We start from the raw sequence: 22,701 nt of genomic DNA, 5'->3' as shown, positions 1-22,701 counted from the left end.
GCGGCGCTCGTTCGCGTGCACGGTTTCCCATTGCGTAAGCGTGTGAGACAAGTTACCTGTATCCTCGATTTTAAAGATAATGTACTTGCATAAAATTTGTGCATATTTCTACAAAATTTGATCCATGTTGTCCTTAGATAATGCTTTTCACAAAACCAAGTGAACAAGCTATGCACAATTAACGAGAACAGTGAAATAGGGTAAAGAAAAATGTATAGGAAGACTTTTACGTTGGCCTGCCTGTTTTACACCGAATGGGGGCGCTCTATATGAGACGTTGGATTTCATATGTTTGATTGGTTGATGCAGCAGCTACTGTGGGCGTCAATTGCGTTAGCTTTGGTTTGCATTGTGTTGGCTGTCATTTACTTTTGGTACGTTTGGCTTGTTCATCGAAGAGATAGGAGGTACTTCCGTTGGTTGAGGTCTGCAAGATTTGAACCGGCGGCTGAGTACGAGGTTTAAACAGCAGTATGAGTGCTAGCTCAAGTGAGGGGACTTGCACAGGTCCTGGATGGAGGTTCAGTTGTTGCAGTGTGAGAAGGCTCAGCAGTTGGACAGGATCATGAAGCTAAGTAAGCAGGATCGCGCCCAATTGGTAGACCTGGTCCAAGTGATGTGCAAAAGTTATTTGAAAACGTGAGAATTGATTCGGATGTTGTATTCCGGCTCCCTGTCCAAGATTTGGCTGCAAACAGGGAGGAGACGTCATGGCATGGGTCGTTCAGAGCACCAGCACTGACTGAGTTAAAGACGCAAGAAGTCCATTCCAAGGAAGACGATGGTGGGCGCAGTTTAATTGATTGGACACCTCCAAGGCAAGAGGCGGCGTCCAGTCCGATAGTCTCTGCGGTACATGGAAGGGGTGTGAACGAGAGTCCATATGTTCACATGCCAACTGCACCTGATGCAGAGAAGAAGCTCTACTGCGAGGTGATGAGTTTTCCCACGCGTTCGCCAAGTGTTGAGACTGACAACGTGCGGGCTGATGATAAGGATGGGGCGGGGCCTTGTCCGGTAAAAAGGGAGGAGAGAGTTGTTGGAGAAGATGAGTTGCGGGGAAGGCTTAGTCTGGTTCCCCCGACCAAGTATTGTTCCTGACCGCTACAGTGGCAAAGTGCCGTGGAACAAGTACGACGGGCACTTCAAGAGTTGTCGGTTGGTGAACCGATGGTACGATTTACAATCGGCTGAGTATTTGGCCGCAAGCCTCCAAGGAGATGCAATTCGCATTCTTGGAGAGGGTGCCCTCCAGGGCCGGACGTTGAAGTATGAAGAGTTAAACTGTTGGTTAGGAGGTTTGGGCATGGCCAGCAGGCTGAGAGTTTTTGAATCGAGTTACGTCATCGTCGGCAGAAGCCGAAGGAGTTTTTGGAAGAGTTGTGTCAGGCAGTACATGAGTTAGCAGTTAAGGCGTATCCGGAAATTCCCGAAGAGGCGAGAGAGCGATTGGCGAAAAATCATTTTACTGACGCTGTAGCTGATCAGTACGTCCGAGAGGGAATCTTCCAAGCAGGCCGAAGAATTTGTCTGAGGCTTGCAAGCGGCGCTTGAGACTGAGAACTTCCATAAAGTAGAGGCACAAAGGAAAGTCGACAAGAGAGCAGCCAAGTTTGTCAGAGGTATAGATAGGGAAATGAAAAGGATGCAGTCTGTCGAGCGAGCCATAAAGGGTGTAGCCGACATGACGAAGCAGTTGGAGAAATTGATGGGGGCCATGATGTCACAACCAGTGACGTCACCAGCTACGTCAGACCAACAGGTGCCGAGTACCCCACCTCCTCTGCGGAGGCCGAAGGTTGAATTAAATTGTCATAATTGTGGTGTAAAGGGACACTTTGCTAGAGAATGTACACAGCCGAAACGAAAGCGTCCCCGTAACCAGGGAAACGAGAACCAGCCGACCAAAGGGTCTGCGGAATGGCTGAGGAATGCAGAGGACCCACAAAAGAATGGCGACGGAGTTTGAAGAGAAAAAATGAGAACAAGGTTGAAGTCGGTACGGTAATGACTCCGGCAATGGGGCCACACCATGGCTTATTTGCTAAGGGGTCGATTAGATCAACCGAGTTTCGAATATTAGTAGTGATAGTAGTGGCATGGACTACGGAGATACCGGCTGGGCATGAGATCATTGTGCCCGGTACGGTTATTTGTCAGTGTGAGGAGTTGACTGGAAGTATACCCAAGGAACCAATTGAGTCAGGTGGCCGAATTGCAGAAAAGGGCCAGGTAATGACCAAGTCTGTGGTTGATGTACCAGCCTAAGTGGTGCCCATTTGAGTATTGAACCCCAAAAGGGAGCAACATGTAACACCAGGGGCCCACCTGATCATCCAAAATTGAGAGGGTGTCTGGGTATCAGGATTTGTTTTCAAAAGGTGACGACGATATAGGCAGAACTAACATAGTTAAGCACGGCATCGACACTGGTGGCGCTAGACCAGTAAGACAAAATCCTAGGAAGCATCCCGTGATTAACCAACAGGAGATCAGTCGCCAAGTGGAAGACTTGAAGAGGCGTGGCTTGATTGAACCCTCAGATAGTCCGTGGGCAGCTAACATTGTGTTGGTAGAGAGGAAAGACGAGACGAAACGGTTGTGCATCGACTATAGAGGACTGAATGCGATGACAATAAAGGATGCCTTTCCTGTGCCAAGAATGGATGAGACGTTGGATGCGTTAGAGGGCGCTCGATGGTTTTCAACCCTCGACCTCGCCTCAGGGTACTGGCAGGTACTGCCTTGGACGAGGATGCACAGCCGATGTCAAGTTTTTGAGTACGGAATGTGCTGTATCGTTGGAAGGTGATGCCGTTCGGGTTAGCCAACGCACTGGCTACATTCGAACGACTAATGGAAAAAATACTGTCAGGGCTTCAGTGGGAAATATTTTTGGTGCATCTTGATGACGTCATTGTCTTTGGCAGTGGAAGAGGAGTTGGGACGACTCCGAACAGTCCTTGAACGGTTGAGAAGTGCTGGGCGTAAGTTAAAGCCAAGCAAGTGTAACCTGTTTCAGGGGTTAAACCTACCCTGGCCACATTGTGTCGGCTGAGGGCGTAGCAACAGACCCGGCTAAGGTTAAGCCAGTCGCTGATTGGCCGGTTCCGAACAACGCATAGGAGGTGGAGATTCTTGGGCCTTGCCTCGTATTACCGAAGGTTCATCAAGGACTTCGCTAGCATCGCCAGCCCACTGCATACCTTGACGCCAATGTCAAAAGAATTAATTGGGACGAGTCTTGTGGTAAGGCATTCCACTGGCTGAAATAGTGTTTTCTAGGGGCCCCGGTACTGGCCTACCCGTTACCAAATAGCGAGTACATCTTGGTACGGATCAAGTTCAGAGGGCATCGGGGCCGTACTGTTTCAGGTGCATAACGGTGTCGAGAAAGTTGGTGCTTTTGCAAGCCGGATGTTGAGCAAAGCTGAGAGAAACTACTGCGTCGCTCGAAGAAAGCGGCTCGCAGAGGTTTTGTATTTAAAGTACTTCCACCAGTACCTTTACGGTCAAAAGGTCAAAGTACAGACGGACCACTCTTCCCTGGTATGGTTAATGCACTCGAAGAAACCGGAAGGACAACTTGCACAATGGTTGGAGGTTGTGTCAGAGTATGACGTCCCAATCCAGCACCGTCCGGGTGCCAAATATCAGAATGCTGACAGTCTGTCTAGACGACCTTGTAAACAGTGCAACCATTGTAATGCACAAGATTATTCTGATAGTGACAATGCTGATATTGATGCAACTGTTACTGTGGAAGAAGATAAACAACAGTCAACCTCAAGCCCAGGAGATGAAAAAGGGGCTGAGTGGCTGTGGTGAAGCCTGCTGTAAACAGCAAAGGATTTAGAAACGCCCAAATGGTGGATGAGTCGACAAAATGGTTGTTAATTGTCAAAGGTAAGGGGGAGGAGCGCCCTCATTGGGATGAGGTAGCTCACAGGTCTCCGGCAAGTAAGACGCATTGGTCCTACTGGGATCAGTTGGTTGTGAGAGACGGTGTACTATACCAGCGATGGGAGTCGAACGATGGTTGTTCGGTTCAATGGAGGTTGCTGGTTCCTGAGATGTTGAGACGCGAGTTTGTAGAAGAACTGCATGGTGGTAACTTGGGAGGCCATCTTGGCCTGAAGAAGACCCTGGCCCGTGTGAAGCAGCGGTACTTCTGGTCAGGTATGAGTGCCGATGTAAGAGCATACATCCGGAAATGTGATCAATGCGCAAGGAAGAAGCCGCCCCCAAAGAGACGGAGGGCGTCCTTGCAACAGTATAATGTTGGAGGAACCATGGAGAGAGTGGCATTAGACTTGGTCGGTCCTCTCCCAAGGACCAAAGATGGTTGGAGACTACACAACACGATAGATGGAGGCCTATGCGCTCCCGGATGCAAAGGCAGAAACAGTTGCCTCGTAGTTTGTTAGAGAATGGTTTTGTCAATTTGGGGTGCCGAGAGGTCCATTCGGATCAAGGGACCAACCTCGAATCGGAGGTATTCCAGGAAATGTGTCGGCTACTAGGGATAAGTAAATCAAGAACAACAGCATACAATCCTAAATCAGACGGGCTCATAGAAAGGTTCAATGGTTCACCATGGTTTCTATGATGACCGACCCGCACAAAGGTCAACGCGATTGGGACCAGTAACTCCCATTTGCAACCAGTGCATACATATGACGATGTTATGCCGGGAAGTCACTCTCTTGATTGATCTGACAATCGAGCAGCCGGCCCCAAGTGATGACGAGGCAAAATGTGACTACGCAAAAAAATTTGAGGGACCAAAACTTGTCATGAAGTTTCAGGCAAAGATAACACAGTGCTTGAACCGAGTACATGTATATCGGTAGAGTGGGGCCATGATAGGACAGAGGAAACTGTGGCGGAATTAAGGCCTAGAAGATATCCCAAACGGGAGCATATATTACCGATAAGATATCGATAGTAATTATGTACTCGCATTAATTTCATAAATAATCAATGGTTGCTTAAAGTAATTATTAACCAATGGTTCCCTCTGTTACTTTGAGAAGTCCCCGAAAAAATCACATGGATAAGGAAAACAAGATGGAGGTTGGAGCGCAAAAAGAATTCCAGTGCTCCTAATGCCCAAAGGAGTCTAACTCCCACGAGGCCTGCTACGCCACAAGAAGAATCACAGACTGGCAGTGTACCTGCAATGCCAGCACTGCGACTACCGAGACCGAAGGCGAGACAATCTGAGACACCACAAAACAAACCAGATAAACCACCTGTCCGACGTAGATGGAGCCCAGAATGAGCAGCAACGTCAAGAGGCCGATCAACCCGAGAAAGAAGTACGAAGGCTGGTGGTGTAAAAGGCGGCAACTCCCCCCCAACATCAGAGCTCGAAGAGGAGTAGCCCCGCCCCCGAGAAGAGAATCCAGATACCCAGGGAAAAGTTCACACAGAAAACGAAACCCCTGTCCCCGTTGAGGGCGTCACCAGAGAAGGAATATACCCTGAGCAGCATCCCTCCGGAGGAGGACACAAAGAGCGAGGACCAGCAGGAGCCTGCAAGGCCGGCAGCTACATCTTCTCCCTAGACGCGAAACCAGCAAAAAGGACCCCACGACGAAGTCTCGACCAAGGTTGGAGCTGAAAAGACTAAGAGTGCCAAGGGTAAAAACCATCGTGGAGGAGGTGCTGACCAGGACGTACGTGGACGGCGTGGAAATTCATTGCCAGACACGGCAACGGACCTACCTGCAAGACATCCTTGTGGACTGTACTCTTGCCCTGCGCACATGAACTTTGACAGAGGGGCCTTACAGTTAAATCAGATAATTTCAAGAAACATAGTGGGATCTCTCTTTTTTGTAGCCTAGGGTGGTCATTTCTTTTGGTTTAATCAGAATCTTCATTTAATGGCTTTAAATCACTGTTTCCCGTAACGTTTACATTGTTAGGTAAGCAAAACCTTTGGTAAGTAACATTGTAATATTGTTTACGTAAATTATTCAGAATTGTTTACAGATGTTCTTTTACTCTGTCACGTTGTTTGAATAAGTGTAAGGCACGGCGACCATTTAGACCCGATTTGAAAAGGGCCCCCCGGTAGCCCACCCGGTATAATGCCTGCCCGGTATTCAGCCTACTCCAGGCCGGTATAAGGCCTGTCTGCACATTGGCATTTCAAAGTCCCTGATGAAAGGCTTCCCCCAACATGCTTGCACAGATGAATAGGGGTCTAAGCGGATTAGTGTAAACATTGTATAGAGTTGAAGGATTAAAAACCACAAGCAGGTTCCTTCTGGGATAGATTACATGTACCAGTACTTGCAAACAATAGACCCCAGGATGAAGAACTTCGAGATCAACAACCAGTCCAGCATCCCAGGCAGGTAGCCAGGCCGGTGTGAAACGGGTTTTTGCAACCGGGCGAGCTTACCGGGGGGCCCTTTTCAAACCGGGTCTAAATGGTCGCCGGCCCTAAATTGTTCGGCTTAATCTAATTGAGGGCATTTAGGCCTGTCAGGAGGCTGTGTGACGTACCTAGGGCGCTTGTCACTAGGCGCGGTGCAAAGTTGTAGATGGCGCTCTGCCCAGTAACAGAGGCAGACGTTAGGCGCGCATAGCTGTGTGTTAAGCAAGCACGACGCATAGGCACCGCCTTGTGCGTTGTGCAATAGGGCAGCGAAGTCACTGCTTGGTCACGCGTGCGCGGTCATAGCAGCCCAAAAGCTATAAAAACGTGCGTCCGAAAGCCTGCGTGCGCAGGCTAGGCCTAGTCGTCCTGATCGATGGCTGATCCTGAGGTAAATGTCTAAAATCCGGTGCAGGGGTTAAAGTCACCTAGCTTAGTGTGAATGTGCCTAGGTCCGAGTGGTGCGTGTGTCGTTGAGGGGCTCGATAGGTTGAGGGGCTGATTGGTGGTGCGGTATAGTTCCTGATAGGAGCTTGCGGTCGATGCAGGGGCGGATTGCTATCGCTTGACGTGACTTGCGTGTAGCGCAGCCCTGACAATAAGCCCCGTAGACTTGCTAAAGCCCCTGATTCGGCACTGGATGCCCACAATTAATTGTGGTGTTCGCTGGTCTGGGCGAAGTCCAGTAACGTATAATCACACATTCTCCCCGCCAATAGCGCCCTCTACTGGTGTATTGGTTGAGTGTGTTGATGAATAAACCGGCCGCTTGTTAAATTAAAAATTACTCCAGTGCATGCTGTCTCTAATCGTGTAGAGACTGACTATAGTATTTTTTCAAATCTGTTTTTCATCTGGACAAACTCTCTCACATGGCATAATGGAACAATACCAGATGATGAAATATGGATAAAATTTTGGGGTGATAAAGGCAGATCCAGTTTCCAAATTGCCTTTCAGATCGTTAATGTACTTCATCCGAACATCCTAAAAAACACACTCGTTTTTGGGTGCTTCCTTGGAGATGACAGTTCATATAATCTGATGCAAACCCTTCCCTAGCTGGTCAACCAAACATCTGATCTAGCCAAGCAAAAATGGAGGTAGGTGGATTTATTTTTGGCAGACAACTGTCAGCATCATGCATATCTTTGTGTTTTGTATAAGTAAAGTCTCCTTTTATGTGTTATTTTAAAGGACGGAAAGTTCGTCTCCTGTGTTTTGGAGACTGTGCGTTTCTGACAATGCTGTACGGAATGTGTAGCTCAAAAGGTACGTGCACTTTACTCATTAGTTTATGTGTAGTCAGTGTACATATAATCATTTTTTTGGCCTCATGCCACATAGCGTAACCATCTGTCTGCTCCACAAGTATCATTTTATTTTCAATTTGCTTTTATTTTCTTACCTGTGCAGCCCGTTACAGTTGTACATATTGTCGTATCAGTAAGAAGCAGATGCAACACCCACTGTGTGAGAGAAAACCATTTTTCATAGATCTCTGCAGTCCATTTGTGAACAGCATCAGCTGTATGTGAATGATGGGCAGAGAAGACATCGGGCAAACGATGTGTCATAAAGTGTTGGTTATACGCCCGTGCTCAATGTTTAAATTCACAATGTAAGTATTTTGAGATAATAAAATAACAATTTATGTATAGTAAATGACTTTGGAAAATTAAATCAAAGCAAATTAACATATGACTCAATATTTCTGTGACAGGTTGTTGTTCCAACCTTACACATTTCCTAGGTGTGTTCAAGAGGCTGTACAATCTCTTCGAGATGGAATGCCACCAACTTGACGTTGAAATCCTCCAGCAGAGAGCAATCTCCAGGTTGCTTGATGATGACGATGCCAGATTGGTCACTGACTTTGACAAGAAAGTCGCAAGCGAATTGTCTAGGAAGAGGAAATTGGAGAAAAATCTGAAGGAAAAGCGCAGCCACTTGGAAAACCTTAAAGAAAAAGTTCCCCTCCGTCTTCTGGATAATCTTGACAACTATACTGGCAATGAATTGGTCAACAGGGTCAACATTCTCAGAGCAGACATTGCTGAAACAGTAAGTAAAAACTATGTCTGGTTTCACGTTTAAGGCCAGCCATACAATTAAAAGATCATTGCATTTGTTCTTTCTCTGGATTTGTCTTTTCTTGCAGGAGCACAGTGATGAGAAGGCTGAATTTGAGTTTGCTACCGGTCCAATCGCCAGCAGTCTTAACGATCTGCTGAAAAAACACAAAGTCTGCAGGCAGGCGTACCATGGCAAGTTTTTTGTGGGGAACCACGTCAATACGTGTTTTCAGGTACCAAACAAACCATGCTCTTTCATACATATGTTAAACAATGTAATGAACCATTAACACCTTATTGTTACATTTGCTTTTGTCTTTGTTGTGCACAAATGGTCGATCAGAGTGATGAATCAATTTTTCCATGTTCAGTTATTCCATGGTTGTTATATAATTCTGCGACCAGCTAATTTCATATTCTCAATTATGAAAAGATCTTATGCAAAATAGGGACATAAGCTGGATAGAGATTTCAAACAGGATTGACAAGTTGTACAATGCACGTCTGCGACCGAGAAAATCGGCAATAGTGCCCAATGAATTGATTTAGAAACATGACACCTGGTGATTTCAAGATGAGTTCTCACGCATCCCTCACAGAAACCAGTCATCGAAGACCCGACTTCTGAACCTCGACGGATAGTTAATGGACTTCCTCTTGATACACTGACGATTGCAGCATCTGAGCAAATAACAAGATAGGCAGCTGAAATAGGCCAATGATTTCGTGACGTGTTTCTGAGGAGCTTTGCCGATGTTCACTCTGCCATCAATCATTTCAATCCTATGTCCAACTCACAACTGGAACGCACCCGTAAGAGAGCTGATTATGAAGATTAAAAAAATACCAATAAATATGCATATTTCCACGAAGAATCATGTACTCAGATGTGTGCATTAAGCTCTTTCTGTGTGTTTATAGGGGGTCATTTCCAATAGGACGCATTACTCCAAAGCTACAATTGCTTGAGGACCACACCATGGAGCAACTTACTCAACGAGCAGGGTGGTGAACTGCTACATACTGAATTCAATAGAGCAAGGCGAGCTGTCCATGGAGTGCGGGATGAGCTGTCAAATCTGATTAGTATCATGCGCTGGCATCTCACAACGACGTTTCCTGAAGTACAGGCAGAAATACGATACGAATTAAATGTGCTCAGTGGGCTAGTAACACAAGACAATAAAGAATTTTACACACAGCTAACTACATGTATATTTACAAGTGTGTTACAAAAGGTTCAATATTTTCCTCACATTTCTCTATAGATTACAAACAGGATGGGGCAAACAACAGGCGTAATTATCATGCCAATGTACAAATGCTATCTATGTTTTTGTGACACCTAGTATATCATTTTATGATTGATAATCATTTCATGCTAGATCAGGTTTGTTTTCCAAATAGGGCAATTGTACATATACACAATCATAGTTTTCTTACATTTCATGTTTAAAAACTTAAGTATAGCTCTAGAAATGCCCAATAAACAATGTAGAATTCTTGACGTGATGTACGTGGCCCAGGCCATGGAGGCCTAGTACTTTTACACTAGTTCTACGGCTACTACCTGACTACTAGGGCCTAAATTCAGCCTTTTCAAGTTTTTGAAATTTAGCCTACATGTAGGCCTAAACATTTCCAAAGTAGAATTCGCTAGTCTTTGGTCGAGTACAATAGGTGGTGTCTGGAAATACAAGCTAGAAATAAGCTAGCAAACGTAGTCCAGGCCCAGATTTCGGACACGAGATTTTTTTCTATCGGGCATGTTGCAGATTTGCCCAAACTATTTGCCATTGTTGTAATGCTGGTACGTTTACAGTTTATGAAAAGCAACAAACTGCAAACAGAAGATGCCAGCGGATGTACATTTACTCTTAACATAAACAAACGAAAGATCTATCGTGTCCCCTAGACCCGATTTTGTACGCGGAATGCAAAGTCTACACAATTAACTCCATGTGGATGCAGAGCGACACTGACAAATTGGCGTACACTGGTAAAAAACAACTTTATTAACGGTCAAATTCATGGTTATGCGTAGTATGGAGTAAGCACGTCCACGGGGGCCAATTTACCGCCCAGGTTGTTTGTGTAAACATCTCCCAACGGTGAAATCTTTTGAAATATGAACTTCTTTAAGTATTTATTATATTTTCTTAAAAACAATGTAAATTTTGAGAAAATTTTACAACACGTAAAATATTATTAAAATTGCGACGGCCTGTACACTGGACGTCCGCCATCTTGTTCAAAACCAGAACACAGAATTTACCAATGCATCATGGGAAAACAAAAAGGGCGCTAAATTCAAGCAGCCAAATTTTGCTCTCTACAAAAGCTCTAATACAAAAGTATTAAATTTGCATCTTGTCCCAGTCAGCTCTAACGAGGCACTTTCTAGTCATGCAGTTATTCTTGCAATAATTAATAGCATTAAAGACATAAGTTGCTGTATTTTACAGAATTAATAAGGGTGAAAAGTTGGTCTGCTAAAAATATTTCCAGGGAGGTTTTAAAAAATTTCCGAGGTTTTCGGTAAAGCCACAAAGATCGAAATGGGCTACGTGTCAAGGAAGCCGGGTATCAAACCGGTAGCATGCTAAAAAAAATAGCTCTCAAATATGGGTACCTGGATGGGTTGACCCGCTGGGATGGGTGAGGGGACCTTCCTGGGTGGGGTTGCTGCGTCGGGGTTGGTACCCGGGCTGGGGGTCTGCAAGCTTTCCATCACTGCCTCGAAGTCGTCTGCCGCCAGGGAGGTGGGGGCCAGTGCCATCAGCTCGTCATTTGCTTCCATCGCTGCAGGGGAGGGGTGGAGCTGCAAGAATTCCTCGTCTACCATCTGCAGTTGCGGCTATGGACATGGTGGCGTCATCAGGGCCGTCGCTGTGGTAGCTGGCAGATCGCCGCCTGGATTCTCCAGGGGTGCCTCTCCTTCCGTCGTTTCCAACCCCTGCTAGTAGGCCTAGGCCTATGTCTTGGGCTTCGCGCCTCACGTCAAAGTCAGTGTTCTATGCCGGTAGGTATGGGCCTCGACTTGTGGATCCTCCGACGGTGCCGCTCATAGTCCCCTTCATGGGTCGTCTCGTACGGACACAGTTGGCATCTCCAGGTCTTTTTCCCGCGATGGGAATCCCGAGTGTGTCGGGACAAGTCCCTCCAATCCATGAACATTGCTCGACAGAACACACAACTGTATTTCATTTTTCTTATATCTGTTCTCCTCGCTGGCCTGTTCGTAAAGTGATCGCTTACATACTGAACTTCGTTGGTGCCGCAAACCTGGATGGCTACGTGAGGGGACACCTTGCATGAACGTGTGCCGCGCGTTAATGCATCAATGAGCTGCATTATCAATAGAAGAGATAAAAATAATCACCGCGGTAAATGACGAAACAGTCAGACGCATCAAGGAGGCCCTCCACATCCGCCTCAACCGACACAGCATCAACAGGGACAGCGGCATCGACATCCCTGGGTTCTGGCTCCCCACTGTCCGTCAACACAATCACTGCAGCAACGAAGCACAACGGAGCCACGCAGAGGACACGCCCCTTCACGCCCATGGAGGTGAGTCGTACTACGTCCGCAGTACACCGCGGCGGGGGGCACGCAGAGGAACCGGTCCAGCGGTATATAGCGGAATCTGCAGCATCCAGATTTCAGTTGCCTGATGAAAGCTAGCAGCACCAGAAGTAGAAACGTCGCTACCAGAAACAGGTCATCGCGAGTCATTGATCATCTTCTATATTCCAGCTGCATTATGCAAATCACTTCAAATGATTACGCACTGCTGCGGAAAGTAGTCAATTCTTTCAGTGTAACTAAAAGATCGTTAAACGTCATCGCGTATAAAATCTTTTGTGCCTTAATAAAAGTTATAGTCTCCAAACTTATTTGGAGTTATTCTACTGGGCGGACTTCTCCTGGGCCCCAGAATTTCTTTCTTGTTTTCGTCACTTGTTCACTGCTGATTACTTCTGATGTACTTCTGGTGCTCATCTTCAATGAACCCGGGGTCTCGCCCTGTATGCTTCGTAGTTGGAACCATGTCGGTGGGTTTTCACCACAATAAGGCTTCAAACAGTTGTAGTGAATAACTCTTGGCTTTGTCTTAATCCCTTTTTGTTTGCGATATGTCACGTCACTGAGCCGACTTGTAACTGTATACGGTCCCTCCCAGGTTCGCTGTAGTTTAGGACTGTATCCCTTTTTTTTCTGTGGGTTTTGAAATCAAACAGCTGTAATCATACCCTTCCGAATCGGGGGTTTACGAGCCGTACATATATCACAAGTTCTGCAGAGCCGCATTGCATCTTGTCGCCACTCATACAGTAATGCCTTCTATGAATTCTGTACAACGTCTTAGTTTTACCCAGGGGTAACTGTGAAGCCGTTGCATTATTTCCTGTCTAAGTTCGGCTGGGAGAATTAACTGGCAAGTTATTTTGTCACCTCGTTCAGATTCCCATTTTCTGCACAAAACACAGTTTGGTATCTGTAAGCAGTCCCACTGGCTCCAATACCGTTTAGCCACTTCATCACATTTAGGTCGCACATCTTTCCATTCCATCCATTCTTTGATTTCATCATTCTTTACACCGAATGATCAGGCCGATCGTTTTATCGTTCCCACTGTGAATTAATTAATTCTTAATTCTCTTGCTATGCACTCTACATAATATTCAGACTTCTCAGGATGCACTTTACCACGGCAAACGTCCACGGCTGCACACTCCAGGCTGTCCAGTCCACCACTTTTGGACTTCTCTCCAGGGAAACCTTGTCCCAAAGAATCAATGGCTTGGTGCTCATTGCAACCTCAGGCCAAACGCCGTCTCTTTACTTCTCCTGCCGAAACTCCTTGTGCTCCTCTCCCAAGTCAATGACGGTGCACCTTAAGGCATCTACCAGCCCCATGTCTCCTTGAGAATCATCGTCTTTTTCAGTATCTTCATCCCCATCACTGGACTTCTGGATTCCGTCCTCAATATTAGATGAAGTGTTGTTTTTGCCTTTCACGGTGAGGCTACGAGGAATCCTTATACTGTATGCGATTGGTCGTTGCTCGGAATTACGCTTGACTCGGTCACACTGCTGAGAGTCATCGCAAGGCCAACAGGATAAGCCGTCTGCATTTTTTAGAACTGTCTGTGGCAATGCCCTTCTAGGAAACTTCATGTCCCAGGAAAGTAACACTTCGCTGAAAAAGTTTGCACTTTTTGGGGCTCAACCGTAATCCTGCTGCTTTGAGTCTCAGTAGTATCTCTTCAAGACGCTACAAAGCTTGCCGAAAAACTTCGGCCATAGGTCACATTGCCGTCTAAATACAGCAGACATGTCTGCCACTGAAGTCCCGTCAGTAGTCTTTCCATCAATCTTTCGAATGTAGCATGCGCGTTGCACAGCCCAAACGGCATAACTTTAAACTGATAAAACCAAAGCCCAGAGCCTGCAACAAATACCGCCTTTTCCTGGTCTTCCTCGGATATTTCCACCAGCCAATAACCACTTTGAAGGTCTAGCGTCGAGAACCAGGTAGAACCGGATAGAGCATCCAGTGTATCATCTATTCTTGGTAGCGGGTACGAATCTTTCGCAGATACGGTTGGGCGATGCCCACGGACTCAAAGATGGTTCAAGTATACCCTTCGTGGGCATTTTCTTCATTTCTGCCTCAGCCTCTGCTCTTTGGTAAATTGTTAGTCATCTGGGTTGCTGTTTTATCGGTATTGCCGATCCTGTGTCAATTTCATATCTGTACACCGATGTCCTCCCTAAATCTGATGAACTGGCGAATGCATCTTGGTGGCAAAACAAAAGTTTCTTAAACTGTACCCGTTGTTCCTTGTCAAGGCTTGAGCTGCAACTTTCATACAAATCGGTCAAGTTTTCTAGGAAATCCACTGTTTTCTCATCATTTCCCGGTGCTGTATATGAAGCTGCGGTGCGTGCTTTATACTCCCCACCTGCGGTCATTATTTCTTCCACTGGTTGGCATACAACCACGTTTGTCCCAGTGTCTATCTAGACGTATTCATTTCTTAAATTTGGAACTTGCATTGGAACTCGTGCTTCCCTTGTGTCAACTAATAATTGAGCAATGATCATGTCATGGTTTCTCAGAAACTTTGCTGCAGGCCCGATGATTGCCGCTCCCATTTCGTCGGCATTTTCACGAAGGGGCGATTTAGCCTTTCACAGTCTAAACGAACATTTGAGGAAAAACGCGTGCAAACGTTCATCCTTTTTTGATTTGAAAGTTTACAGCTTAAGAATGCCTGGATATGTGAGTTTGCGGTATCGGTGGAAAGGATAGTGTCTCCGCTTTTGAAATACTTGTAATTTGAAGAAAACGGGTTGTTTAGTTTTTCAGAATTAATTAAGTTAGAGGAGTGGCTGTTCTTGAAAACGCAAAAAAGATAAATGAGCAAATTCGCCCCGTGCGTGTAAAATTCGCCTCTTCGTGAAAACGCTCAAGTCAGCACGCGCGAAATTTGCCCCACTGGGATTCAAATTCGCCCCTTCGTGAAAACTTTCCGAGTCTGTACAGTGTTTGCCCCTTAGCAAACGATAAGTCTATGCTATTTCAAAGCGATCATGGGTAGGGGCGCTGTGAGTATTAGAGGAATTCAGATGACGTGGAAAGTACAAAGTTAAACTTGTTTGTGTGTCACCTTGCAGTCAGTATGCCTAACTATTTGTATTATGTTTTTTCCATCTACAAATAAAGCAATATGACACTTCCTGTATTCACACAGTTTTCAAGAATTTATACTGATTAACATATGAATCAATTAATGAATCAATTATGTTTATTTTCCAGCATTACAAATTGGATTTTTTTCGCATATGTATATTTACAGGTTTTAGTATCTTTCAGTTTAAAAAGCAGAGGCAAAATCCATATTTAAACAAGCATATTACATACATTACATGAATTTATTCATACAGACATTATATTTACAATCCACGATGTAATGAAAGTACAAAGAATAAATAATAACATGATTCAAAGATAAAGTATTTAGTATAATCACTTACTGATATACAGTATAATTACTTATTTTCCTTTCTGCATACAATGTAGAAAAGAAAAGTATTTTAATGAACATTTTCAAGTCTTTTATTGAAAAATCAAATGTTGTAAAGCAAAGAAAGATCAATTAAGAAAGACTCCAAAATAACAGAGTTCGTCCAGGTTCAGGCAAAAGTGACAGTAATATTTTATGGGGCGCTATATTTCAAGAATTGCATTTCAGAATTAGAAATGCTGTCACAATAAATGCATGAAAGATTAATTGCTGCTTTAAAAAGGTAGTATTTTTAATAGGTTTATTTCAGCTTCAAAACCAGTTTCCAAATGCACCATAATTTTAGGTGCAAACTGCCAAATTACAATTCACTGTAATTCATGTGTGTCAGAAGCACAGCAGTTGTGTTTAATTAATTAAAGAGGAATTTGGCAGAACTCTGTAACTTCCAAATCTGTCAAGTAAAAAAAATACGACCAGTACATTGGTAATAAAAAATCTAATTGTTTGACAGGTTAAAATGTTTAGGGTAATGGTGTTTACCTCCCTCCCTCATACTCTACCTTAACAAAGTTTGTCTAAATGGTAAGGAAACCATTTTATAAGCACAATTTTACAGTGCCACAAAATCAAAATAGGGGTCTTGCATTACCATAAATATGGTAAATATTGTTTTGCTCAAAAAACGAAAGTTTTAACCTAACACAAACAGGGCAAGAACTCAATAACCCTTCAGAAACATGTCGTGCTGCACCTATGTACTAACAAGAGCTCCTATTCAGATAGATTCATTGAAGGACGGGAATGGGTAAGTAGATACAACTCTTGAACTTCAGGATACTTAACTAACGTAACAATTTACAAATTGATATATAGGAAGTCAAAGAGAAAGTCTGGATGCAAGTATATAATCAGTACCACGAACATTAATGCACCTTGAGACCAGGTGGCACCTAGGAATACAAACACGATATTCTACTACGTCTACACCAACCACAATAGGCTAACAAGAATCTTTGTAAAAAGGCACAAGAATTGTAGAATCAGCAGCAGAGTGCAGGAAAAAGCCTGCTACAAAGTCAGCTGTGGAATAGCGTAGTGTTAATATATTTACAGGAAGGAAAATAGTGAAAGTTTCTTGCAATATGGAAATTCAGTGAGGAAGTTGTCGGTAAAATATCTGATAATCAGGATGACAAACAACTGGCGTTGGCCCTGAACAGAGCTTCATTAAATCCTGGTATTTGCTGTCTGATATCTTAGGTGGACCTGACAGATAGCATGACTGAGGCTGGAGACGTTCAGTGTGTGTGCTTCTTCTAGATTTGTCGAGCTTGATCACAGAAAAGGCATCATCGGTATGAGAGTACTTGAAAAGAATTTCATCAGATTTCACGTTCATCACCTTGACCTGCTTAAACTTTGTCCAGCCAATGCCTTTACCATCCTCAGACAAACGAACCCTGAGGATGCCATACTTCTGTGAACATGACTTCCAATGCTGAATGTCCAGTGACTGGACAGTGAAAACATGGTAAGGCCTTGGGTTTTTCCGTGCCATTTTACAGATGGATACCAACTGGGAAGGGACAGAAATGTCACGCACCTGTCTGGTAGCTCTTTCAATGGTGCTATGCATAGAATCACCCTCAGACTACCCAAGGTTTGTTTCAAAGTAATGTAGTGTGACATCACGAACAGTCTGAGAGTGCTTGATGAAATATAGAAGCATTGTTGGAAGAATGGAGTTCTTGTTTTGTCCAACACAACCATCAGAAAAGAGATCAACAGACTCAACATGTTGAGCGTCCAGAATTTGCAGGTATTTATCCAAATACGAATATATCTCACAAGCACCACGACGTTTGTGGCCTTCATGGGAGAGGAAGCAAAAACCCTCCTGGATGCCAAGGTCATAAATTGTAAAATTATAACATGCCAAGCGCCTTTTATAGAAAATCTCAGACATTTGAGATTGCTGCAGATAGATAACAGACTGGAGGTCAAAAATTGCTGCAGCATATTTTGAACTCCTGGCTGCTCTCTCCTTTGCATCAGCTTTGATGGCACGAACCTTTTCCTTTTTTTCAATATGTTTCTGGTACTGTGGCAACAATTCTTGCTTCTTGTCCTCACCTGATTTCGTGTAGGTCTCACACAAACCACATGTGTCCTTTTTGGGATGATGGAACTTAAGGTTCAAGGAGTGAAACACATTTTTGTACAGAGACAATGACGCACCTTCTGGCTTCTCCTTTATGTACATGCCATACATCATCTGGAGGTTCAGGTCAGAAGCCAGGTATTGACACTTGCTGGATGCACGACAGTAATCCTTGGAAATTTCTCGATGTGTTCTTGAACCTCATTTCTCAGAAGAGTGTCGAGATCAGAGCCCTGTCTCCCCCCACGTTTTTCCCCTTGAAGAATGCCACATGTGTCAAGTTTTGAGAAAACTGTTCTGATTCGCTTCTCTGTCACATTGATCGTGGACATGAACATGCTACGACAAACTTTCCAGGTCTCAGAAATGCAGGTGGGCTTGGGCAATGTATAATGAAAGCTTCTGTAACGCTTTGATGCTGTTGTTCCCACAGAAACATATCTCAAAATCCATTCACGTTACTTGTCCAAGCAAGCCATGTTGTAATAGGCAATATTCAAGGCCATTTTATCTGCCTCCATCACTACAGAGCAATCCAGATTACTACATCTAGCAGTACATTTGCTGACACCCAAAACACCTTGCCTCCGAGGAATCTGTCTGTTTGACTTTTCTGTAAAATAGGCCACGCCACTATTTCTTTTTTCTTCAACAAGAAAATTTCTGGACCTTTTGATCTTCTTTCGTTTGGGGGAAAGAGCCTTTCCAACACCATCAACATGAAAGTCACCAGGGTCAGGAAATGAGATAGAATCATCACCTTGCCCCGAGTAAAGACACACACTATCATCAACTGGCATTGAGACAAGTGGAGAAGATGAAACTGGACGATACCGCCCAGACCGAGCAGTAAAGGAAGATGGAAAACTTCTTCCAGGGCCAGAACTGTCAAGCTGTAATGAAGCAGCGGAAAAAGAGGAAATTGGTGGATACTCCTCAGAAAGAGAAGAAGAGGAAGGAAAATCACTCCCATGGTTAGCACCATTAACATGCAATGAAACGGATGCAGGAAAAGAAACTGGTGGATAACGACCAGTCCGAACAGAATATAGATGGCCAGAACCATCACTTGGCACTGATGCAGTAGCAGCAGAAAAAAGTGGGGGATACTGCCCAGAACGAGCAAAAGACAACGGAGTATCACTCTCGGGGCCAGCACCATCAACCTGCATTGAAACAGCTCCAGGAGAAGAAAGTGATGGATAACGACCAGAACGAGCAGAAGATGGAAAATCACTGTCATGGCTAGCACCATCACCTGCCACTGATGCAACAGCAGGAGAGGAAAGTGGTGGATACTGCCCAGAACGAGCAGAAGAAGATGGAATATCACTCTCAGGGTGAACATCATCGATCTGCAGTGAAGCAGCAGCAGGAGAGATAGATGGAATATTAATGCATCTAGAGTGAACATCAATGATCTGGGTTGAAGCACAAAGAGGTGAACTGGATATAATTTCAACATCCTTTGGGTCTAAAGCTGCCAAAGGGGCTGAACAGCTCTTTGCATCAATCATATATAATTCACCATGTACATTATGCGAAGTACATGTTTTGTTTGTATGAAAATGATTAAAACAAAGATATTCAAGGCAGCGGTGGCAGGCAGCCCACACTTCATCTTTGTACTGGAATTCCCCACAAACTGCTGGCCCTTCAAGAACGTCATTTCCAGACATGTTGTCCAAGGGTCTTGGTCCACCTGCAAAATATAAATACAAATATTCTGGCATGAAAGCAACAAACTTTGAGATATTAAACTTTGAGAAACAAGAAAGCAAAACAAAGAAGACAATAATGCAGATTATATAACAATGCTTTTTATGTCTATTGGCATGGCTGCCATTTAAAAAAGGGAGGGGTTCTTGATGTGTGCGTTATTGTAACCAGGATACATGGGTACATATATATGCACTTGCACATGGAAATTATCAGAAGAAAAGAATTTCTGGAATTGCTGCCTGAAAAATTTAAAAATACAACAATGCCCACGATGGAGTAATGGAACATAGCAGAACAATTAGTCAGAACATTGATAAACAATCAGAACATAAGGTTCACAGTAAAGGTGTCAAAATTCAGAGCAATCTTCAATAAAATGAGTGTAGTTGTATCACCCTGAAAACATGTGGTTGTTTTTAATGTGAGCTGAATGTTTTTTAATGATTTGTCTATTCCAACACCTGTGCGCATGATAATAATCACTCTCATTTAACAACAGTTTTTTGGAGTTAGTTTTAAATTTAACTCTGAAAAAGCTCACCATTGAGTTTGGACGACATATACTGCGATAGGCGAATTTCATCATCGTCAGTCTCAGAGTTGGGAGGTGACTCCTCCATGTCGATGATGGTACCCTTTCTCTCACCATCATTCCACAGCATGGTAACTGATGACCCTCTCCGCAGGACACCATCAAACTTAAACTCTGCAGTGGACACCACATTTTTTGACCCATCCTTTTCCCAAAGAACCACCACATCCATGACGGGGAAGCTTCTGCAATTTAAAAAAAATTCAAATTTCCTTCAGTTAATTTTCTAAATGTTAAAAGTTGAAAAATGCATGGTTGGTCAAAATTTTCACTCTGTGAGTGTGACTAATCTTGCCAGAACTTACATGTAGATGTTGGAATTATTATTATGACAATACTAGGGAAAACAACCTTCTTTTTTGCTTTACAGAGGAGCCCAGTTGTGATTTATTGACACCTGGTGCTAAACCTATTTTTCACAGGATACACTTTCAAAGAATTAAAATGTGGCAGTAGGCCTAATAATGTTACGTTGTAACCACAACCTACTAGGCTGGATACTTAAGTAAGCACCTCAAAAATCAAGCCTTGTTTGAAATGTTTGCACATGCTGCTTCTAAACATGCAGTTTGGGTGTATTCGTTGTTTCAGCAAACCCAATGCTTAGCTTCAAAATAACCAGTTTGCTGACAAAAACTTTTCTAGATTTTTCTAGATTGGCATTTGAAAAAAAAACTTTTAGGTTCATCAGAATTTTTCAACTTCAAAGGTGTGGAATGTTTACATCTGATTTTACAAGATGAGCAAGTAGTGTAGTAGTATTGGTAGGGTCTACTACGTTTTCAAAAAGGCAACCACATGAACCAGCCAGTTTTTTGCCTAATTCCCTGACGCCTCGAATTCCACACTAATCTGCTAGTGCTAGCCTAATGCCATGCCACTCAATATTATTTTGTCAAGCATGTGTCAAGGTAACAACTATTTTATAGCCTACAAGTTTTATTTTTTAACAAAACAAACTTGCCAATAGTCAAACACTCCGCGAGGAATTCAAGACTCTAAGACTGCCACATTCATGAGGAAACGGCATGATTAGGCCTAGCCTTGCACAATGGTAGTAGGCCTACTACTAGTAGGCTTGAACTACATGTAGCCTAAGCCTGACCTAGAGCTAGGCCCGACCTAAACAGTGTCAGTGTTTGCGTAAATAACTGAGCGTCAATTAAATATGAGCTAAGTAACGTTTAGGGAAAGGTGAGTTTTTCAATATTCATGGAAGGAGAAGAATGCACTCTTAATTCCACACTCACCTTGGTATATTCAGCTGGGAAGTTCAAGGACAGAATTAATGACCGATGGGACTGCAGCTAAGTTGTTACTAGACGCCATATTGCTTATTTGACATCGTTCCAATATGCTATGCATGCACGCTGCATTTCATGACTGGTCATGCGCGCCTTTACTTATCGCACTGTACGGGAACTAAAACCATACACTAAACATTGCTCTCGTTGATCTGCATGAGCGCAGAGAAAAAGGTTGAAGTGCCTTTTCGTGAAAACTTTGTACCATGGGCTTGTGTTTTTTGACGAAGGGGCGAATTTAAATTTGCCCCTTCGTGAAAACGAAAATTGGCACTTCTGGATAAATTTACAAATTTGCCATTTTCATTTGACGGATTTCTGATGATTTTTTATCTTTTACTTTTACCGTCTTGTAGATGTTGCACTATTTGATCGTTTTCACAAAAAAAATAGAAATCGACAGAGAGACGATTTTTCATGAAATTCGCCTCTTTGTGAAAACGCTGACGATTTCTTTTTCTTCAGCTATCTTGCCGGGAATAAGTACTTCACTTCTGGGTGGTATACACTCAGTTGTGTCCGCAATTACTCTTCAACTCATCGACGGTTCGATGAAGGAAACTGATGTCCCTTGAAATGTCATAAAACTTTTTCCACACGCCAGTTGACAATCGTACTTGCATAAGAAGTCATATCCTAATATATCGTCAAGCTCTAAGTCTGCTACCCACACTCTGTGTTCGACTTCAGCTCCGTCGTTATCTATTGTGACTTGGCCCTTAAATGAATGTCGACTAAGAAAGTGACGTGTACATCTTCCACACGACCTTGTACGTATAACCCATCTACTCCTGCTGAAAAATACCGTGTTGTTACTGCTGGGGCGTCTGGCTGGGCCTTGCGTTGTTCCGCAGTCGAGTGTCGACCCAGTTGCTCGACTGTCTCCAGTTTTCCTGGTGTCTTGCTTGATTGAAATCTACCGTCCGTTTCTGCAGTTATTCACGACTTATGTGTCTCACGTCGTTCCACCTCCAACACTGAACGGGCAATTTGCGAGTCAGGCACTGGTCCTGTCCCTCGCTAGTTGAAATGTTGTCTGATTTCTGCTAGTTAAGCAGTCCTTGCATATTCTTCAAGCCCTTTGTCAAAATCTTCTCAATGTTTGTCTTCAATAATATTAGTTGGCTTTGTAGTGTTCCTCCGTTTGGTCGACTGTCCTCTGCGCTAACCACGCTGTTGGCTTCCTTTGTCCCGCTCTTTGTCTATCAGCAACTTGAAATGCTTCAAGTTCCAAAGCTACCCGCACTGCATCTTCAAGGCTATCCGGTCTTGATTGGAAAACTCTGCATCTAATGTCGGCGTCCTGTAGTGAATCAACAAAGTTCTCCTTTGCAAGCTGTTCTGATATCGCCTAAGCAAGTTTTTGTAGTGTTTCTTAACGCTTCCTCACTCTATTCTTTAGTTGAACAAGCAACA

The 22,701-nt window shown here is 43.9% G+C and overlaps 1 protein-coding gene and 1 long non-coding RNA gene across 4 annotated transcripts in view; one reads left to right on the top strand and one right to left on the bottom strand.

The window, feature by feature from the left end:
- The window catches only part of LOC147797773 (uncharacterized), a 461,720-nt gene that overhangs the window by 291,985 nt on the left and 147,034 nt on the right, over positions 1–22,701 (top strand). The window lies entirely within an intron of this gene.
- Positions 1,555–14,896, bottom strand: LOC147797780 (uncharacterized). Of its 3 annotated transcripts, XM_087142813.1 has the most exons (4): positions 11,099–14,896; positions 9,460–9,585; positions 9,027–9,147; positions 1,555–8,294 (listed from the first exon to the last, which is right to left on the bottom strand). In XM_087142813.1, the coding sequence occupies exons 2-4, from the start codon at positions 9,557–9,559 to the stop codon at positions 8,141–8,143; spliced, it is 375 nt and encodes a 124-aa protein (XP_086998939.1). In that variant the 5' UTR covers positions 9,560–9,585; positions 11,099–14,896; the 3' UTR covers positions 1,555–8,140. The 3 variants fall into 3 exon arrangements, with proteins under 3 accessions (XP_086998939.1, XP_086998941.1, XP_086998940.1); XM_087142815.1 differs by having other exon boundaries at positions 1,555–9,147; XM_087142814.1 differs by lacking the exon at positions 11,099–14,896 and having other exon boundaries at positions 9,460–9,630.

Source organism: Acanthaster planci, linkage group LG10 (genome assembly GCF_054643075.1).
Source record: "Acanthaster planci isolate LZ-2023a linkage group LG10, COTS_SCS, whole genome shotgun sequence".
Lineage (NCBI taxonomy): Eukaryota > Metazoa > Echinodermata > Asteroidea > Valvatida > Acanthasteridae > Acanthaster > Acanthaster planci.
This window is presented reverse-complemented; position numbering and strand designations above follow the sequence as displayed.

Coding starts and splice junctions, on each gene's coding strand:
- LOC147797780 (XM_087142813.1), bottom strand. CDS start 9,559: ATGATACTAATCAGATTTGACAGCTCATCCCGCACTCCATGGACAGCT. Junction 9,148..9,459: donor TTCACCACCCTGCTCGTTGA/GTAAGTTGCTCC, acceptor TTATTTGCTCAG/ATGCTGCAATCGTCAGTGTA. Junction 8,295..9,026: donor ACTCATCTTGAAATCACCAG/GTGTCATGTTTC, acceptor TCCTCTTCCTAG/ACAATTCGCTTGCGACTTTC.